Source organism: Hyla sarda, chromosome 4, assembly GCF_029499605.1.
Source record: "Hyla sarda isolate aHylSar1 chromosome 4, aHylSar1.hap1, whole genome shotgun sequence".
NCBI lineage: Eukaryota > Metazoa > Chordata > Amphibia > Anura > Hylidae > Hyla > Hyla sarda.
This window is the reverse complement of record NC_079192.1, coordinates 269,919,190-269,940,670: the sequence shown is the minus strand read 5'-3', so window position 1 is coordinate 269,940,670 and position 21,481 is coordinate 269,919,190. Positions and strand designations below refer to the sequence as shown.

Sequence of the window (21,481 nt, the reverse complement as noted above, 5' to 3'; positions counted from 1 at the left end):
TAGATAGATAGATAGGAGAATATATAGATGGAGACATAGAGATAAGATAGATACAGTAGATGGAAGAATACATACTAGGTAAACACATAAAAAAAATATAGATAGATAGATAGATTGATAGATGATTGATAGATAGATAGATAGATAGATAGATAGATAGATAGATAGGAGAATATATAGATGGAGACATAGAGATAAGATAGATACAGTAGATGGAAGAATACATAGTAGGTAAACACATAAACAAAGATGGATAGATAGATAGATAGATAGATAGATAGATAGATAGAAGAATATATAGATCAGTGTTTTCCAAACAGTGTGCCTCAAGCTGTTGCAAAACTACAACTCCCATGTTGAAAGTTATAGTTTTGCAACAGCTTGAGGCACACTGGTTGGGGAACACTGACATAGGTAGTAGTTAGATTGATAGATGAAAAGATAGATAGATATGAGATAGATAGATTAATAGAGAGATAGATTAATAGCATAGATAGTAGTTCAATAGATTGATAGATGGAAAGATAGACATGAGATACAATAACTAAATTGATTGATAGATAGATAGATATGAGATAGATAAATAGATATGAGATAGATAAATTGATCGATAGATAGATAGATAGATATGAGATAGATAAATAGAATTGAGATAGATAGATACATTAATAGATAGATAAATAGATAGATAGATGTGAGATAGATAGATAGATAGATATGAGATAGAGAGATAGATAGATAGATGTGAGATAGATAGATAGATAGATATAAGATAGATAGATATGAGATAGATAGATATAAGATAGATAGATAGATATGAGATAGATAGATAGATGTGAGATAGATAGATATGAGATAGATAGATAGATATGAGATAGATAGATAGATATAAGATAGATAGATAGATATGAGATAGATAGATAGATAGATAGATATGAGATAGATATATAAATTAATATATAGATAGATAGATATGAGATAGATAGATATGATAGATAGAGATAGATATGAGAGATATAGATAGATATTAGATAGATAGATATGAGATAGATAGACAGATATGAGATAGATAGATAGATAGATATGAGATAGATATATAAATTAATATATAGATAGATAGATATGAGATAGATAGATAGATAGATAGATAGATAGAAGATGGATAAATAGTTAGATGGAAGAATACAAATATCAGTGTGTCAGCAGTTGTTGCAAAAAACTATAGCTCAGTTGTCTTCAACCTGTGGACCTCCAGATGTTGCAAAACTACAACTCCCAGAATGCCCGGACAGCCAACGGCTGTCCGGGCATGCTGGGAGTTGTAATTTTTCAACATCTGGAGGTCTGCAGGTTGAAGACCACTGCTATAGCTCCTAACATACCAATACAGCCAAAGGCTGTCCGGGCATTCTGGGAGTTGTAGTTTTGCCAACGCTGCAGGCTCCCTGGTTGGGAAACACTGACATAAAAAGTAGTGGAATAGATAGATTGGTAGATGGAAAGATATGAGAGATAGATAGATGGAAGAATACATAGATATTGGTTAAATAGGTTAATGGAAAGATAAATAGATACTAGATGTGGTGTGAAAAAAGGTTAACATTTTCCCTTAAAAAATATTTCTTTATCACATTCCGTATGAATACGTTTCTAAATGAAACATGACTGAACTATCACGGTGGTAGCTTGGTTGTAGTAAGCAAATAAAAAGTATAAATGTAAAGCATATAGGGGAAGATGTAGTAAAACAAGTGCTGCCGTTGCCCATGGAAACCAATCTGATTGCTCCTTTCCATTTTAAAAAAACCTCTGAAAGATAATAGAAGCAATTTAATTGGTTGTCCCACTTTTCCTCTGCATCAGTTTTGGCTTCTCCTCCATACTGTATTATTGTGTTAAGTTCAATGACACAATAACATTTTTATTTCTCTATTTTTGGTGTTTTCTGGTCTGGAACCAATAGCTTTCTTATTCGGTATGAAGAGAAAATAAGCTTATAAGATCAAGGTACAATTTTAATAATTGTTAGACTGTAGAATAATGTAATTTACTATTTTATACATGGAGTGTGGCCTTTAGGTTTTCTTTATACCTATTTCATAGCTTTTTTGCCCTATAAAAACATTGGGGATTGATCAAACCTTGTGTAGAGGAAGAGCGGTGCAGTTTCCCATAGCAACCAATCATATCGCTTCTTTCATCTTTCAGAGGCCTTTATAAAAATGAAAGAAGCGATCTGATTGGTTGCTATGGTAAAATGAACTACTCTTCTTCTACAAAGGTTCTTCCCCATCACTTTTTTTTGTCCGCTGCATTGTGATGCAGATTTTTGGGGCATTTTTCCTGGAAGTAGTGTGTAATAGTGTGTAGATTCTTTTCTGGCATTTTTTGGAAAACTGCCACTACCACTTCAGACGGAAGTTCCTCATATCTGCGTAAATTCTGAATCCGCAATGGTTCTGTGCAGAATTCCAATTTTTTTTATCATTTGCGGAATCGGTGCAGAATTCGTGCAGAATGTATGCAGAGTTCCGCAGGATTCTGCAGCTCAGTAAAAGATAGATTTTATTTAAGTAAACAGTCAAAGTTTGTGTGGATTCCGCACAGAATCTGCATGCATTCCACGCAAATTCCACACAAATTCGGCAAAAAGTCATCCCCATTGAGTTTAATGGGATTCCACGGCCGGAAAAATATAAGCCGGAAAACAGAATTTCAGCAGCGGAATTCCGCATGCGGAAATTCTGCTGTGTGAATGACAGGGAAGGATTCCATTAGAGTTAATGGGCAATAAATTCACGCTGAATTCCGTGCAGATTTTCCGTTGTGTGGACGCGGCCTAAGGGTAGGGTCACACGTGCCGTATTTTGCTGCATATTTTCTGCCTGACTTCAATGTGTAGGAAAATATGCCACAAAATACATGTGACCTTATCCATAGCAACATTTCAAGCTTATATAGGAAAACTTGATATCACATGCAGATGAGAATTGTGGCAGAAGGGAAGGACACGTCAACAGCAACCTGCAGTGCTCTTGTCTATTTAAAGGAGTTCTGTAGTGAAATATAGCTTATCCCCTATCCAAAGGGGATAAGTTATAGAACGCGCTGGGGGGGGGGATGTCTGACCACTGGGACCTCCTGCGATTTCCTGAATAGGGCCACAGCAGTCTGTTGGAAGGGGGCATGCCGACCCCCCACAGGAAGCTGCGGCCGTCACGCACCCTCCATGTATCCCATAGAGATATATGGAGGGGGCATGTCGGCCATGGCTTTCCGCGGGGAATGGCTGATTCTGGCAGACAGCATTGCTGAGCCTGTGGCTGGGAAAATGTAGACCATACATTTGTTTTAGATGTTGTTTTTCAGTCGTTCCTTAAATTCTAAGACTAAAAAATTCTGTTGAAACTTAACATGAACATAAGTGCACATGCTGAAGTACTGTGTATTCTCTATTATAGGCCGTTGTGTCCCTTATGTGGCTCAGAGTTCTCCCTCTATTTGCACAAATTCTAAATTTTTCTTACCACAATTCTGAACAATTGGGGACTGTTTTGAAGAACTTCAACTTACAATACCCAGCAATAACATATCTTCACAGTATCGGGAAGTCAGTGGAAGGTAAGTTTACTTCATTTCTCTCCTTCTTTGCCTTGATGAAGTGAGTTATAGTGTTTGCATAGAAATATTTTTACTTACAGTTCGAGGGGTATCCCTTTGGCTTTATAAATGGACTATGAAAAGTTATTCAACTTTAGAAGCTCTGTTGTTTACATTTACCCAGTCGGTGTAAAACAGCTAAACATTTGTCTAAGTGGCCATATGTAAGTTTCCATGTTGCAAAACTAGCTATTAACTAAAAAAAATCCCACATAACAGTGAAAAAAACTTTAAAAGAAAAAATTCCCAGTAGACATGGCTGCAGCATTTTTGCCCATAAAACAACATACAGCGAATATGGTGTTTTTGGGTGTAAAAAAAAAAAAGCCCAGTGGAACTCCAGCCTGTAAGAAATTGAGACAGAATGTATTTTAGAAATGCCTACTTTAGTCTTATGATTATGCTTAATTAAAGACTGGAGAACCCCTTTAGAGGAACTATAAAACTAGAAATGAATGATGAACGTATACCTGCCCACAGTGTTTGTCAGGCTGCAGGATTTTGCATACTCAGAAACATTGCAGAGAATAGTGATCTTAAGCCTCCTATACGCATTAGACATGTAATGGCCAAACCTGTCAATTTTGACAGGACTGGACAACCATCTGATGCGGCTTCCTAACTCTTCCGATAAATATTCATGGGGGGAGGTGTCTGGTAGCAGCTTACTCTTGTTGTCCATTCTGAACACATGGATGCTCATGCCGAGCTGAGCGCAGATATGTATCAGAGGATCACAAGAGACAGTTGTTGCCTGACAGTTTTCTTATGTGTATAGATAGCTACCTTTTAAAGGGATACTCCGCCCCTAGACATCTTATCCCCTATCCAAAGTATAGGGGATAAGATGTCTGATCGCGGGGTTCTCACAGCTAGGGACCCCACGATCTCCCCGCTGCACCCGTTGTTGCCCCCTCCCATAGACTTGCATTGAGGGGGCATGGTCATGACGTCAAGTGCCTTCGCCCTGCATCGCCAGTCATCCAATACAGAGCGAAGTACGATGCGTGCACCGGATTTCTGGGGTGCTGCAGCCAAGATTGCGTGGGTCCCCAGCAACGGGATCCCCGCGATCAGACATCTTATCCCCTATCCTTTGGATAGGGGATAAGATGTCTAGGGGCGGAGTACCCCTTTAATTTCCTCCTAATCCCTTCTATATTTAGCTGGCAGGCTACTGACAAATGGGGCTTCACGTGAGGCTGGGATTTAGGCTAGGAACACACTGCGTTTAAGGTTTTCATCATAGGTATCCATCAGCATTCCGCCAAAAATGGCATGGCAACATATACTGTGTCAGAGAGTAAGCAATGAGTGTCATACATGTCAATACAGTCATGGCCGTAAATGTTGGCACCCCTGAAATTCTTCTAGAAAAGGAAGTATTTCTCACAGAAAAGGATTGCAGTAACACATGTTTTGCTATACACATGTTTATTCCCTTTGTGTGTATTGGAACTAAACCAAAAAAGGGAGGAAAAAAAGCTAATTGGACATAATGTCACAACAAACTCCAAAAATGGGCTGGACAAAATTATTGGCACCCTTAACTTAATATTTGGTTGCACACCCTCTGGAAAAAATAACTGAAATCATCAATAAGCTTCTTACACCTCTCAGCCGGAATGTTGGACCACTCTTCCTTTGCAAACTGCTCCAGGTCTCTCTTATTGGAAGGACGCCTTTTCCCAACAGCAATTTTACTATCTCTCCACAGGTGTTTTATGTCTCTGTGTCAGCAGTGGGTTCCTCTTGGGTCTCCTGGGATAGTGTTTCATTTCATTTAAATGCTGACGGATAGTTCTCACTGACACTGATGCTCCCTGAGCCTGCAGGACAGCTTTAATATCTTTGGAACTTGTTTGGGGCTGCTTATCCACAATCCGGACTATCCTGCGTGTCAACCTTTCATCAGTTTTTCACTTCCGTCCACGCCCAGGGAGATTAGCTACAGTGCCATGGATTGCAAACTTCTTGATAATGTTGCGCACTGTGGACAAAGGCAAATCTAGATCTCTGGAGATGGACTTGTAACCTTGAGATTGTTGATATTTTTCCACAATTTTGGTTCTCAAGTCCTCAGACAGTTCTCTTCTCCTCTTTCTGTTGTCCATGCTTAGTGTGGCACACACAGACACACAATGCAAAGACTATGTGAACTTCTCTCCTTTTTATCGGCTTTCAGGTGTGATTTTTATATTGCCCACACCTGTTACTTGCCCCAGGTGAGTTTAAAGGAGCATCACATGCTTGAAACAATCTTATTTATTCACAATTTTGAAAGGGTGCCAATAATTTTGTCCAGCCCATTTTTGGAGTTTGGTGTGACATTAGGTCCAATTTGATTTTTTTCCTCCCTTTTTTGGTTTAGTTCCAATACACACAAAGGGAATGTGTATAGCACAGCATGTGTTACTGCAATACTTTTCTGTGAGAAATACTTAATTTTCTAGAAAAATTTCAGGGGTGCCGACATTTACGGCCATGACTGTAGTCTGAACAGATTCACCTAGTGACACTGAGCAGCTTCTTGTTCTGTCAACTGGACTCAATAACACAGCAGATTACTCTATTGAGTCCTGTTAAAATAGTGTATACTAATGGAAAGTGGTCTGAAAATGAATGGTGCCTGCTGCTGTCTGCCACATTACAAGTCGGCATGACATTTTTATCGGGATGCCGACAGATGCTTGTGTCTGCAGCTGAAACGCGGTGTGTTTCTAGTCTGATGAAGTTTGGAACGCCTGTTGATCATATTAGATTGGCAGGTAAAGTTGTGGCTGTCCATTCATATTTGCATGTTGTATTATATGCTGGCCATCAGATAAATGACTGGCCAAATAATAGACGGGTAATCCAAGGTCCACAGAGCTTCAAGTTTTTTGAAGTTAATTCAAGTTAATAGACCCCTCTGTAATGTCCATAAGCTTTATGTTACTGCAGTACGTTGTATTGTATATAGGTTGAGTGTAATATAGAAATGCCTAGGAAATGATGTAATGCCTTATGATACTCCATTTGCATAACCATACCCCTTATTCACATGGTCTCATTAAAATAAACTGTAAAAAGTTTTTTTTTTTTAAATAAATTATCTCTCTAAAATAGTTTCAGTTTTGCACCAGTTTTAGGAGTACACAGTGAAACAGGTGAAGGGTGACATCTGCTATGACAACAGGCTGACGTGTGTGCACAAAGTAGATTTTCTAGTCAGCACCTGTATGGTGTACACAATGACCTGGATTCATTCACCTACTGTATTTACACATTCGCAATATGTTGTGCACTTTGTGGTATATATACTCTTTGAACAAAATACTATGCAATCCCCTCAATGTCATTGGTGCATATTATTCAAACATTAGGCAATTCTGCAGCAGTGTGAATTGAGAGCACGTACGATAGAAAATTCTGCAGCAGTGTAAACAGCCATGGCCTCAGACCTGACCGAGATGCTGTAGTAGCGGACTGTCTGCCACCCTCATGAACCTAAAGCCTCAGAGCCTCAGTAAAGTAGCATTACATTGACATGAAATACATTTAAATATGTGAGCACTATGCAGTCTCTTGTGTTTTTTATTATTATTGCATAATCCCTTGAATGACTTTCTCATGCAGTGATTATTTTCTGGACTTTTTTTTTTGCCAAATTCAATATTTGCCACCAATTTGCAACCCCCAGTAGCCAGTAATCACCCCAGTAGCCAGAAATCCTACCAATAGACAGTAATCCTCCAGTAGCCAGAAATCCTACCAATAGACAATAATCCTCCAGTAGCCAGAAATCCTACTAATAGACAGTAATCCTCCAGAAGCCAGAAATCCTACCAATAGACAGTAATCCTCCAGTAGCCAGAAATCCTACCAATAGACCGTAATCCTCCAGTAGCCAGAAATCCTACCAATAGACAGTAATCCTCCAGTAGCCAGAAATCCTACCAATAGACAGTAATCCTCCAGTAGCCAGAAATCCTACCAATAGACAGTAATCCTCCAGTAGCCAGAAATCCTACCAATAGACAGTAATCCTCCAGTAGCCAGAAATCCTACTACCAATAGACAGTAATCCTCCAGTAGCCAGAAATCCTACCAATAGACAGTAATCCTCCAGTAGCCAGAAATTCTCCCCTCCTCTATACTTACCTCCTCTGCCTCGGTGCAGGCGGTGTATGTCGTCACCATCTTTGACAGGGCAAAGGTCACGCTCCACTCCTGGTGTAAGCAGCAGTCAGGTTGCATACTACACGATCAGATGCAGTTTGCTGACCTGGGGATTTGAGACAAGTGTCCTGAATATCCTGGTTAGTAAGCAGATTATAATGTGGGTGGTTTGGACCAAACTACCCACATTATCCACTGGGACAGGTGGATTGGGGAGGACTTGTCACCCCCCTCGTCAGTGGCACCCAGGGGGGACTGCCCATAAGTACGCCTCTGCTTATCCCGTCTTGTGGATAAGGGATAAATGTCCATGGTGGCAAAATGGTGGCCTGTAAAAAGAGCTCTAGATATCAGGTTTCAATTTTATTTTATTTTTTGTATTTTTAGAACCCTTAATATATAGTTTGCTTCCTGGTCCTTGTTTCAGGATTGTTTTTTGTGTGTTCCTCCAGTAGTACATGCTGGATGTAAGGTCTGTAAATGCAGCATGTGGCTGCCTGCACCAGCCTTTAACAAGTATAGCTTCATTCCTGTATTCCTTTCAAGACACTAAAACATTCTGTAGTGAAACCAGACTTTTGACGTTACTTTTGAAGACAAGGTAATAAATGAGTTATCTGATTCACGTACATCGTTGTGCCTGTTGTTCAGATAACTTTTTAGAATAAGCTGTCATTTGTACTTGTGTAGCACTATTTCTGGCCTTTATATCATTTGTATGTGGCATTTTTCCCCCGGATCTCCCATCCCTCAGCAATCAACCACAGCTTGATACACATATATACATCAGCTATAGAGGATATAGACAGAGTAAAATCAGAAGCGTAGTCAGTGCTTATGCAGTAGTCCAGGCTATGTTGACATGGTGAAATGTCAGCTCGGAAATTTCTGTGTGGATATCCCACTGACAGTGGAGCGCCCGCAGAACATGCCGGTGCTGGGACCTCTCGGAAATTCACTTCACATGCAGAATATTATAATATGTTATGTGATGTTTACTATTACATTCATTGCTATATTTTGCTCTTTAAAGGGGTTCTCCGGTGCTTAAACATCTTATCCCCTATCCAAAGGATAGGGGATAAGATGCCGGATCGTGGGAGTCCCGCCGCTGGGGACCCCCGGGATCATGCACGCAGCACCCCGTTTGTAATCAGTCCCTGGAGCGTGTTCGCTCCAGGACTGATTACCGACGACTACAGGCGGGCGGCGTGTGACGTCACGCCTGCGCCGGCGTGTGACATCACGCTCCGCCCCGCAAGGCAAGCCTACAGGAGGGGGCGTGATAGCTGTCACGCCCCCTCCCGTAGGCTTGCATTGAGGGACTCCCCTTTGGAAAGGGGATAAGATGTTTAAGCACCGGAGAACCCCTTTAAGATAGCCAGTCCATTCTGTGTATAAAGTATAGGGCAGCATTACTTTGCTTTAGACACCCCTAAGGAAGTTGCCTAACAGCAACAGAACATGTGGGGCTCTGTGGGTGGCACATGTTGTGATCTGTTCATATATCTGTAGGGATAGATAAAGGTGTCCAGTGCAGGTATTCGTGCAAAACAAAGTTCTCTATTGATCATAAAAAGCCATGACAGGAGTGAAAGTAACTCATGGCTTTTTATGATTAATAAAGAACTTTGTTTTGCACGAATACCTGCGCTGGACACCTTTATCTATCTGCATGAAGTGATGCTGCCTTGCACAGTCCGTGTGCTCTAGGGCTGCTGAGGGTGAGCTGAAATTCTGTTCATTGTTTGGTTCATATGTCTGTGTAACAAACTTTTACCTTTATTGAGCTCTTACTTATATACTGGATAAAAAAAATCTTTTCAAAATCAGATATGGAATTAGATGGATACTAATTTTGTCATTTTATAGCACACTTTTTTTTTACCCCATGTTGCTGCAAGGGATGGACAAGAAATTGGAAAATACCACATAAAACAACTAAAGTAGATAAAAAGAAAAAATAAGACAATAAAGGGGTACTTCGGTGGAAAAATTTTTTTAAACAGATTTGTAAATTGCTTCTATTAAAAAATCTTAATCCTTCCAGTACTTATCAGCTGCTGTATACTACAGAGGAAGTTCTTTTCTTTTTGAATTTCTTTTCTGACTGACCACAGTGCTCTCTGCTGACACCTCTGTCCATGTCAGGAACTGTCCAGAGTCAGAGAAAATCCCCATAGCAAACCTCTCCTGTTCCGGACATTTCCTGACATGGACAGAGGTGTCAGCAGAGAGCACTGTGGTCAGACAGAAAATAAATTATAAAAGAAAAGAACTGTAGAGCATACAACATCTGATAAGTACGGGAAGGATTAAGATTTTTTTTTTTTTATAGAAGTCATTTACAAATCTGTTTTTCTGGCGCCGGTTGATTTTTAAAAAGTTGTTTTCCACCGCAGTACCACTTTAATACATATGACTGCCAACAAACAATATATAGAGAGCATTAGTTGTAGAGCTTTAAAATGCTGTCATGCGCAAAAACATGAATCAAAAAATAAACACAATTGATGTGGTAAGCCTTTTGTGTATTATGCAACAAAGCATTGAGACTTTATCTCAACCATCCCTAATGCAGACAGCAGAGGGTACAGGGGAGAACAGGTCTCCATATGAAGAGAAATAATTCTAATGGGAAAGAAGGTTCCTCTGTCACAAAAATGTCAGATGTATGTGTTGAATCAAGTGGAACACATCATATGTCAGACATGGATATAATTCCATTAAAGAGAGTACTATATTGTTTTGTGGTAAAAGATTGGTGCAATGAAAAGTTATTTGTCAATGTGGAAAACCATTGACCAGCTAGTGTAGAGTCCTAACACTGAGAATGTTGCATGTGCTGTCATCTATTGTAGAATTTAGTGGTATGAAATTCAGTAAACAAGTATATTTTCTCCAGTTGGTCCAATACATTTATTCAAATTCTGCTTGAATCCTTGTATTTATACACCATGTTGTTTTATTGAAAATAATAATAATTAAAAAAATATATATAATATTTCTAGCAGTTTTCTTCCTGATGTTTCCTTTGCTGGAAGTAATAAAACATTTTCAGTGAAGCACATCCGGGTGGAATTGTCAGTGTAGGGCGTTAAAGTGTACCTGTCGTCCACAAAAACTTTTTATATAATGTAGATAATACTATTATATGTATACTTGGAATATACATTGGTTAAAAAATGTGTATATTTTTGTCCCTGCAGCTACTGTCTGTGTCTTTATGAGGAGTCAAAATACAGGAAGGGAGGTGGACAAGCAGGGCTCTGTACAGTGAGGACAAGCAGGGCTCTGTGCACTAAGAAAAAGCAGGACAGTGCTGTGCACTGAGGCTCTATAACATACCCCTTGCTCATACATCAGGATGATTGACAAGCCAGGAGCCTGCACAGATCCCTGCTTTTCCCGCGCTCACTTCCTGTATTTGGACTCCTCATAGAGACACACATGCAATAGCTGCAAGGACAGCATTTTGTCACCCAAAAATATACACAATTTTTAACCAATGCATATTACAAATATACATAGAATGGTATTATCTACATTATATAAAAAGTTTTTGTTGATGACAGGTACACTTTAATTTCACACGGTGGAATGTCGGTGCTAGGACTGCTCGGAAATGCGCTGTCTCATAGACGGCAATTCATTTAATTGTGGAATCCGCATAAACATTACAAAGGTTCAATGTTTTTTCGAATGCCGGAATCATCTGCCGCGGAAATTCTACCATGTGAATAGAGCAGCAGAATCCCATTTAAATCAATGGGACTCTTCTGCTGTAGAATGTGGATTTCTACACTGACATTCTGCTCCGTGAACATACCCTAAAAGTGCATTTCTCTTGTTTACTGATTCCAGCAGAAACAGAAGGCCCTTGAGTACGACTACAGGACTAATAAAGATTACAGACACATAGAGAGTAGGGCCCCCATTGATAAACAATGATCAATGTGACAGTGGGGGGGGGGGTTCTTAGGGTCTCAGGGATTGGACCCCACCAATCACACTTTGATAACATAGTCTAAAGCTGGCCATACAGATAAGATAGCTGTGTTTTGCCAACAGCTGTCTCTCTTAATTTGCCTTTTAACCCCCACCACCACCGCCATACACATGTATGCTTAGCTCGGCCAGCTTAAGGATAGGTCATCAATGTGTATTCCTAGCAAATCCCCTTTAAGTTTTCTAACAATGTGCTTATCAATGCATCCAATCAACTCTTAACTGTCTTACAGATACCCATTACTTTTTATATTGTTGTACTCTTTTGTACAGACCCTAGATAAACGACAAGAAAAAACACAGGTGCACTCCTAGTGTAGGGGATTTAAATGGGCACTGCCAGATACAAAAACTTTTCATATGTTGTAAAGCATGCAAAACCAATAGGTTTTGCAATTGCTTTCATTAGAAAATTTTCAGTTTTTCATACTGAAAGAGCCAGTCAAACAACTGCCCCCCCCCCACCTGTTTGGACACATACTAATCCTGCTGTGTCCATGCATCATCACCTATGTCATGGACACACTTCCTTGATTGACAGTTGTGAGTGCAGGACTCACAGCTGGAGGAAAAATCCTCCCACTGTCAGCTTGTGTCCCGCTATTGTTAGTGAGGACAAGCTGGGAGTTGTAGTTTTGCTAATGCTAGGGGAGATGTGAGCAGACAGCATACTGAGGGAGGGGGAGGAGACCTGCACAGTGAGGCCACGCCCCCTCTCTTTGAGAGGAATTCAGACTAGGGAGCTAAAGTAAACGTATAATAAAAAAAAAATAAAGGTGCTAGACACATAAATTAGATGTACATGGTCAGGATTAGGTACTGAGTGATATATTTTAAAAAAAAAGTTTTTTTTGTTGGATCTGATGGGTACGCTTTAAATTTAGCAATATTTTGCACAGTAAAAAAGGAGGCTTACCAAATTATGTTGTGCTGAGGGCACAACACCTAAGCCGGCATGTAGAATCTCAATGGATGCGGAGGTCAGCAAGCCGTGATGTCCTGTCCAGATAACCCCATGTCAGCCGGTCAGAGATGCAGGATGCGAGTGAACACAGTCACAAAAAAATCTGGGACTTTCCAGTTAGCGCTTCCCTTCTTGAAATGATGCGTCTGCAGCACCTGTCATGTAAACCAGGCACCGTTTATGGTTACATCTAAAGGATCCTGGGGGTAGTGTGGAACCAGTATTGAAATCCTTATGTTGTTTTATAATGCTGGGGGTGAGTATATTTTTGATAGTTAGTGCCTGATTAAAAGTGACCTGTGGTTTACTGGGTAATTTCCCATTGCGCAGGTTATCATTATGAAGAATGTCCCAGTGACTGCTCAGAATCTTCTAAAAGGGGTACTCTGCTGTTAGACATCTTATCTCCTATCCAAAGGATAGGGGATAAGATGTCCGATTGCGGGAGGCCCGCCGCTGGGGACCCCCGCAATCCCCCCTGCAGCAGCCCAGTACCTCAGCAGCCCAGAGCTAACTTTTCTCCGAGGCTGATGACTGGCGGTGCAAGGGATAGGGCATCGTGACATCACGGCCACCCCCTCATGATGTCATGCCCCGCCCCCTCAATACAAGTCTATGGGAGGGGGCGTGACACCCCTCCATAGATTTGCATTGAGGGGGCGGATGTGACGTAATGAGGGGGCGGGGTCGTGACGTCACGATGCCCCATCCCTTGCACCGCCAGTCATCAGCCTCGGAGAAAACTTAGTTCCGGGCTTTGTAACCACCTATAGCAATTGTGCCACAGAAATTAAGAAGATTCTGAGCAGTCACTGGCACATTCTTCATAATGATAACCTGCTCAATGGGAAATTACCCAGTAAACCACAGGTTACTTTTTAGGCGGGCACCGACTCTCAAAAATATACTCGCCCCCAGCGTTATAACACAACATAAGGACTTCAATACCGGCTCCATACTACCTCCAGGATCCTTTAGATGTAACCATAAACGGTGCCTTTGCTGTAAAGAAATAAAGCACTAAATAAATACAGATTTGATTTACATGAGGGGTGCTGCAGGCGCATCATTTCAAGAGGGGAAGCGCTAACTGGAAAGTCCTGGATTTTTTTGTGACTGTTCACTCGCATCCTGCATTTTTGTACAGACCCTGACAGTAGCCAACTTTTTAACTATCTAAATGGTGCTGCAAAAGTTGGCAGCAACATCTAGTCAGGTATATGCAACAGTTGTGGTTCAGGGGGGGGGGTCCAATAAGCTGCTCAGCAACGCAAATGCAAGAAGCTGAACAGTTTATTTGGCAGCCCTGAGCCTTCTCTAGTGCTGATACAACAGCTTATTGTAACATATACAGTTGTAACATATTGCAGTGAACAATAAAGCAGCTGCATGGTAAAATCCCCAGGGGGAGCTAAAAAGTAATAATAAAAAAGTTTAAAAAAAAAAAAATCCCCCTATATCACTACGTGTTATTGCCTGCACTATTAACATAAAACATTGATGAAAGTGCACAAATGACATAAATGTAAAATAAAAAAAATACAAAAAAACTAAAATTGCTGTTTTTTTGTTACATCATATGTCAGAAAAAAATTTATAAAAAGTGATTCCAAACTTTTTTTATTTTTAACATATACAAAACAAAAATGTACAATCAAAAAATAACACAAATACAATAATCAAGAAAGAAATAAAGAGAGGAGAAGAAGAAAAAAAAAAGAAAGGGGGAGAAAAAAAGATGCAAATTAATAGGCTTGCTTTCCCATGTCTAGGTTACTAAGTATTTTAATAGTTTTTTGATTAATCTAGCAATTAATTAACTTGTCGAGTTTCTTACATTTAAGGACCCTATTCCCCGTATCATTAAAGGGGTACTCCGGTGAAAACCTTTTTTTTTTTTAATCAACTGGTGCCAGAAAGTTAAACAGATTTGTAAATTACTTCAATTAAAAAATCTTAATCCTTCCTGTACTTATTAGCTGCTGAATACTACAGTGGAAATTCTTTTCCGTTTGAAACAAAGAGCTGTCTGCTGACATCACGAGCACAGTGCTCTCTGCTGACATCTCTGTCCATTTTTAGGAACTGAAAGAGTAAAAGGAAATCCCCATAGCAAACATATGCTGTTCTGGACAGTTCCTAAAATGGACAGAGATGTCAGCAGAGAGCACTGCGCTCGTGATGTCAGCAGACAGCTCTGTGTTTCAAAAAGAAAAGAATTTCCGCTGTAGTATTCAGCAGCTAATAAGTACAGGAAGGATTAAGATTTTTTTAATAGAAGTCATTTACAAATCTGTTTAACTTTCTGGCACCAGTTGATTTAAAAAAAAAAGTTTTTCACCGGAGTACCCATTTAATTTCTCCCTGTCCCCTAAGGGGCAGGGCGGATCATAGTTTACATTAATGGCTTAAACTCAAGCCATTTACCCCAAGCTGAGTTAAAGGAATTTAACCGGTTGTTTGCTAGGGCTATAGATCTCTCTCCATTAAACAGTTAGAATGGGTTTCATTAAGAATTAGTTTTACGTTGTGAAGTTCTTTAGTTTTCCATTTATTTGCAATTTTTGATTTCACAACTGAAAGAAGGTGCACTAAAATAGTTCTAGTTGGTATATTTTCATCCTTTATCCCCATGTGTAGCAAGGCTATTTCTGGTCCCCATTGAAATGAAGCACCTAAAATTGTATGGAGCAATAGGAAAATCTGATCTCAAAAGGGTTTGATCACGTCCCACTCCCACCATATATGCAGGAGGGTGCCTACTTTCTGATCGCATTTCCAACATAAGTCAGGGCAGTCCGGGTGCATTTTAGAGAGTTTATATGGTGTGATTCCAAACTTTATGCTGAACAGTATAAATGAAAAAAAAATATTTTTTAAATTTTTAATTTTTTAAAAATAGTAAACCTCTTAATAACTGTATAAATTGGGTAGAATTTTACTAAACTAAGGAATAAAGATAACGCAAAATAGCATTTTTATTTTCAAATCCACCACACAAATAATTCAGTTTTTTTGTTTCACAGTATATTTCAGCATGTCATTACAAATGCAACTGGTCCTGCAAAAACAAGCTGTTTAATGGTTCTGTAGATGGAAATATATAATAAAAGTTATGGCTCTTAGAAGAGGAGGAGGAAAAATGAAAATTGGCTGTGACCTTAAATAGAAGTACCTGTCATGATCTTTTAAAATGTTATAATCCTTCCAGTTCACTGCCCCCATCATGATAAACCACCCCCTGCCTTTATTTTTATTATTTTTTTGTTTTATACCTTGATATTGCTCTGTATTGTCTGCTCAGTCTCAGTCAGATTCACAGACTAGGAAGGGGCGTTACCTGGCAGGCGTGACATCAACTGAAGCCATACAGAGGAGAACTTCCTCCCTCACTCACTACACACAGCCAGAGCAGTTCAGCCTGTGAGATGAGCTATGATTGGATAAGGCTGCACACACAGCACTCCAGACTGCATTTCCTGATTTTGGACTTCTGTCAGGCCAGCAGGAGTCCAAAGTCTGTGCAATAGATAGTGGGGGGGGGGGGAGGAATGTGTTCTGGACAAGTATGGAGACACCTAGTGGCAGCTTTATTTAAACACAAAAAAAAAATAGAAAACTTCATTGTTTTTTTAAAAGAAGTACATTAGAAAGATTTTTTATTTACCATAAGTAGTGCAATAACAAAATTTTTTTTTAATGAGAATGCTCATTTAATGAGAGTGCCCAGACAACCCTTTTAATACAACACCTTAACAATGTTCATAAAGCCATGTTGGATATCACTGATAAAAGTGAGAATAAACACATCTATTTTAGGAGCATAATGCAAATGAATGAGTAAAGTGAATATTTAAGTACTCTTGCATATATTGGGAATTCAGCATCACAGAAAAGAGGCCATACTTATCGGTACTGGTACAAGGGCAGTTTAGGCATCTATTCCCAATATGTTATGATGCAGATGAGCATGTCTCTAGAACATGTTAAAAGTTTTTTAAAGTGACAGTGACCCTTTAATAAATACAATGAAATAATCATAAAAAATATTGTATTAAAAGGTGTCCATGTTTTATTGGTTCTACACTATCTCTCCAACCTTCTGAAAGGCTTCATTTCCGAATCGCCATATCATGTTGTTGCTGTGTCCTTCACTATTTACTCATCCTGGTGAATGGAGAAATAGCATTACTTATAAGGTAAGTCTTGATTACATCACGCAGCAGGACTGGGCAGTGTTGCTAGAAACATTATCTGTTTCTTCAGCTCAATTATTCATGCCTTACAACAGTAGAAGGGAGTTTTATATATATATATATATATATATATATATATATATATATATACAAATTCAGCTCTAGCTTCCTATTTACTTATACTTGGCATGTGTCAATTTTGCTAGAAAATTCTCTCTAAAAGAAGAGTAGCAGGAAACTATGGGGGAGATTTATCGAAGTAAGTGTAGGTGCACCGACTTTATACACAGGTTTTGTTGGTGTCGTTGGAGTGTAAATGCCCCAAATTTATTAAATGGTGCAAGGTCTGTTATAAATATGGGGTCAGTACACAGTTTTGTGAAATTTCACTTCAGAACACCACTTTGTATGATTCCCTTCTCTGCCCCTTATATGCGACATTTTGAAGTTTTGTAAACCAGTTTTGTAAGTCAGGTCTGTTCTGGTTTAGGTTTTTTGTGTAGGTAAACTAGGTAAGCTGTGTGACAAAGTTGCACGTGGTAAAGCTCTGACCACTGCAGAGTAAAAAGCAAATCTCGTGTAAAACATCTGTTTAGTGAGAAATAGTGCAGGCTGGCTACCACTAAAAGTCGCACAAAAAGTTGCACAAATATAAACAAAATACCTGTGGAAATCCCTTGAGAAATTCCCCCTATGTCTTTATTTTACTGCATACACAATATGGGAAGACCTTAGCAGAAGATTTAGGCTTACTATTTAATTGTCTTATTTATTCAATAAATAGTTTGCTGTGCTTTTTTCTGTTGTCCAAAATATTCTTTGAATGTATACCATAAAGAGGCACACCAGATTTACCTAAACAAAATTGTTTGTACAATCTATGGTTGCACAACTCATCAGTACTTTCATTCTTATAAGGAAATTAAGGACCTCTACTGACATTTGAGGATTAAGGACCTTTATTAATCTAGGAATAATTTCCCCATTGCCAGGATGAAGTAACTAAACAAACTTCTCTTAATTTTTTAAAAGTAACCTGCAAATACAAACAGCAATGCCCTCTCTGGTGTTAGCTTTAAATACATCTGGCAAACGTTCCTTGTTCAAAGGATGGTTGAATGGAGGGCAAAATCACTATAGGGGACATTTATCAAAGCATTTAGTAGTTTGTTTTTTTTTGCCTAAAATTGTCTATTTTTTGTGCGACTTTTTGATTGTGCAGTGCCCTAAGCAAAAAAAGAAGAAAAAAAAAACTTGCTTACCAAAGCCAAAGTGATTTTTGACTTGCAGTGGTCAGATTTATCAAGTGCGAAAGTCGCAAAAAAGATGCAAAAAAGTTGCATCACATGAAAAAAACTACTAAATTTAAAAAAGCCACTACAAAAAAAAAAAAAAAGCCACTACCAAAGGGGAAGAAATTTATCAGCAGACTGAAATCAGTTGATAAATAAGTTGTGGATAAGCAAAAAAATTGTATGAATAAAATAACTAAAGAAAAGGAATACATAAGCAATCATTGAGAAATGTCCCCCTATATAGGTATCATAGTTTCAGTGTTCAAATAGCATCTCCAACATTCGTTGGATACCAGGGGGTACAGGCAGAGCTCTGCCTCATCAATATTCTCCGTCCGGCCCGCCCCATTAGAAATATGCTCAGGCGCCTCTGCCATTGTTGTGTAGCGAGGCAACAGCGCCTGCGCTCTGCTCAGCGATATAACACAGTGTATTTTGTATAGTGCGGGTGAACAGCCTGTCAATTTCTCTTGAAATGAAAATAATGTAGCTGTGTCCTTGCAATTGCTGAACTTGCCCCCATAGTCACCTGAATGTGATAATGAGACTTGAGCCTATGAGGGGTGTTTGTAGGCCTGGAGTGGAGAGTAGCGAAGCTCTGATAAATATTCAAAACCCTAGACAGATAAGGAGAGAGGTCTATAGCCTTTTCATCAAAGCCCTTGGGCAACCAAAAGACCCCTTGGACCACATGTGTAACCAAATTATGTTTCCTTCCACTTATAAGTACAATACTTAAAGATCAAATTTAAAATTTGTAAGGGTACTTTTTAGGGTTAGATTAAGACACCTACTAATGTGACCTAAATGGGCCAGTGGCTTAAAGGGGTACGGTGGAATTTTATTTTTTTATCAACTGGTGCCAAAAAGTTAAACAGATTTATAAATTACTTCTTTAAAAAAAATCTTAATCCTTCCAATACTTAATAGCTGCTGAATACTACAGAGGAAATTATTTTCTTTTTGGAACACAGTGCTCTCTGCTGACACCATGACCACAGTGCTCTCTGCTGACATCTCTGTCCATTTAAGGAACTGTCCAGAGTAGCATATGTTTGCTTTGGACTGTTCTTAAAATGGACAGAGATGTCAGCAGAGAGCACTGTGGTCATGATGTCAGCAGAGAGCACCGTGGTAATGATGTCAGCAGAGAGCACTGTGTTCCAAAAAGAAAATAATTTCCTCTGTAGTATTCAGCAGCTATTAAGTACTAGAAGGATTAAGATTTTTTAAAAGAAGTAATTTACAAATCTGTTAAACTTTCTGGCACCAGTCAATAAAAAAAAAAAAAAAAAAAAGTTTTCCACCAGAGTACTCCTTTAAGCCACTGGCTCAATTAGGTCACATTAATAGGTGTCTTAATCTAACCCTAAAAAGTACCTTTACAAATGTAAAATTTTATCTCCACAGCCACTATAAGTATGAGTCAGGGAGATTCAGTGGCAGAATAGATAGATAAGGCTTGCCAATGGAAAGAAAAGTTGATCTTAAGATGTGCTTTCTTCTCAGGGATCAAGGATCTCAGGTTTCTGGATATTAACTTCAAAGAGATACTCCGCCCTTAGAGATCTTATCCCCTATCCAAAGGATAGGGGATAAGATGTCTGATCGTGGGGGTCCCGCAGCTGGGACCCCCGCAATCTCTGTGCAGTAACCGGAGTTCATTTAGAACGCTTGGTGCGGGCTGTGGGTGTCGTGACGTCACTGTCACACCCCCTCGTGATGTCACGTCAAGGCCCCTCAATGCAAGTCTATGGGAGGGGGTGTGGCAATCCCCCCCGCCATCTCCAACACTGGGGCAGCGAAGAACCCCTTCAAAATTGCTATTTCTGCTCAATATCTCAAACTCTGACCCTAAGTGAAGCAGCATTGAGATAGGACAACCCCTTTAAGTAAACCTAAGGGTACGTTCACACGAGCGGACCCACAACTGAAGCAATGTGCGAGTTGCCACGCATGCGGGGTGTACTCGCACACATCGCGGCTGCTCCCCCTGCTCCATGAGCTAGGCAGAGAGCAGTTGCGATGTGTGAGTATACTGCGCATGCGTGCTGCGACTCGCACATAGCAGTGTGTCTGCTCATAGCAGCGTATTGCCGCTACAAGCAAGTACATGTAAAGCCACCATGCAGGGGTCCTACAGTGGCAGACCTGCAGCGTAAAATATGCTGTGGGTCCGCTCATGAGAACGTACCCTTAAACTGGATTTCAGATTTAGACCAGTGTGGGTATTTCCACTGAAAACAATGGGACATGTATTGCATGGGGTTTTCGGATGTAATACAATGTGGAATTTTTATTGGCATATGTGTAAAACTATGCCATGTGAACATGCCCTAAGGCTGCCTTTTCTGTAAAGTAAATGATTCCTCTGACTCAAGCAGTCTTGTAGAAGTAACCACACAGTAATATGTTGTACAGTAGCTGAGGCTTCTACTCTGCTTTCACACTGTCGTATAAGTTACCTTTTAATGAGGGAAGTAGACTCAAGACCTTTGTTTGCATTCAGTATGGCAGATATTAATCTGACCTGTACCACTCGCTTCATCAATGTATCAAAGTGAGCTTTGTGCTGTAACCCATTTCTTAGCTGCTTGTTCTCTAGCTAAGAAAAAACGCAAGCTTTGTTGTTGGAACCTTTTTATGTCCTCTCAAGCCACTGCACTTAATATATTCCTTCTATTCTGAATATCTACTTATCTAATCTAATCTATCTATCTATTTATAATTCATATATCTACCTAATGTCTATGTCATGTTTACCTTGTATCTATCTTTCCATCTGTTTCTTATCTATCTATTTGTCCTACAGAGAGAGCCTTCAGACACTCTTATCCTTGGCTGATGTTGGATCCACAATAAGGGACTCCCCTCTTAACTCAGAATGCCCTAATGTGGCATGATTTTTCTAAACAGACATACCCTTTAAGTCACTACAAGCTTTAAAGGAGTTATGTGCTGCATGACAGCTTATCCCCTATCCAAAGGATAGGGCATAAGTCTCTGATCAAGTGGGGTTCGACCACTGCGACCCTCAGCAATCTCCTGCATGGTGCCCCGGCTCTCTGCAGGGAAGGAACTGTGTCGGCCACAGAAGGAAGCAGTGGCCAACATGCCCCCTTAATGTATCTCTGTGGGAGAGGCGGAGATACAGCATTCCTGTATCACCTCCGCTCCCATAGAGAAACATGGAGGGG

The 21,481-nt window shown here is 39.7% G+C and overlaps 1 protein-coding gene across 8 annotated transcripts in view; it reads left to right on the top strand.

The window, feature by feature from the left end:
• CPM (carboxypeptidase M) overlaps positions 1 to 21,481 on the top strand; it is a 184,880-nt gene that overhangs the window by 91,310 nt on the left and 72,089 nt on the right. For 6 of the 8 annotated variants that reach the window (XM_056574171.1, XM_056574176.1, XM_056574178.1 and 3 more), the window contains exon 2: positions 3,462 to 3,621. In XM_056574171.1, the coding sequence (XP_056430146.1) occupies positions 3,477 to 3,621 (145 nt within the window). In that variant the 5' untranslated portion in view covers positions 3,462 to 3,476. Of the gene's footprint in view, positions 1 to 1,400; positions 2,008 to 3,248; positions 3,334 to 3,461; positions 3,622 to 21,481 lie in introns of those variants that run through there. The other 2 variants (XM_056574175.1, XM_056574173.1) reach the window with 2 other exon arrangements.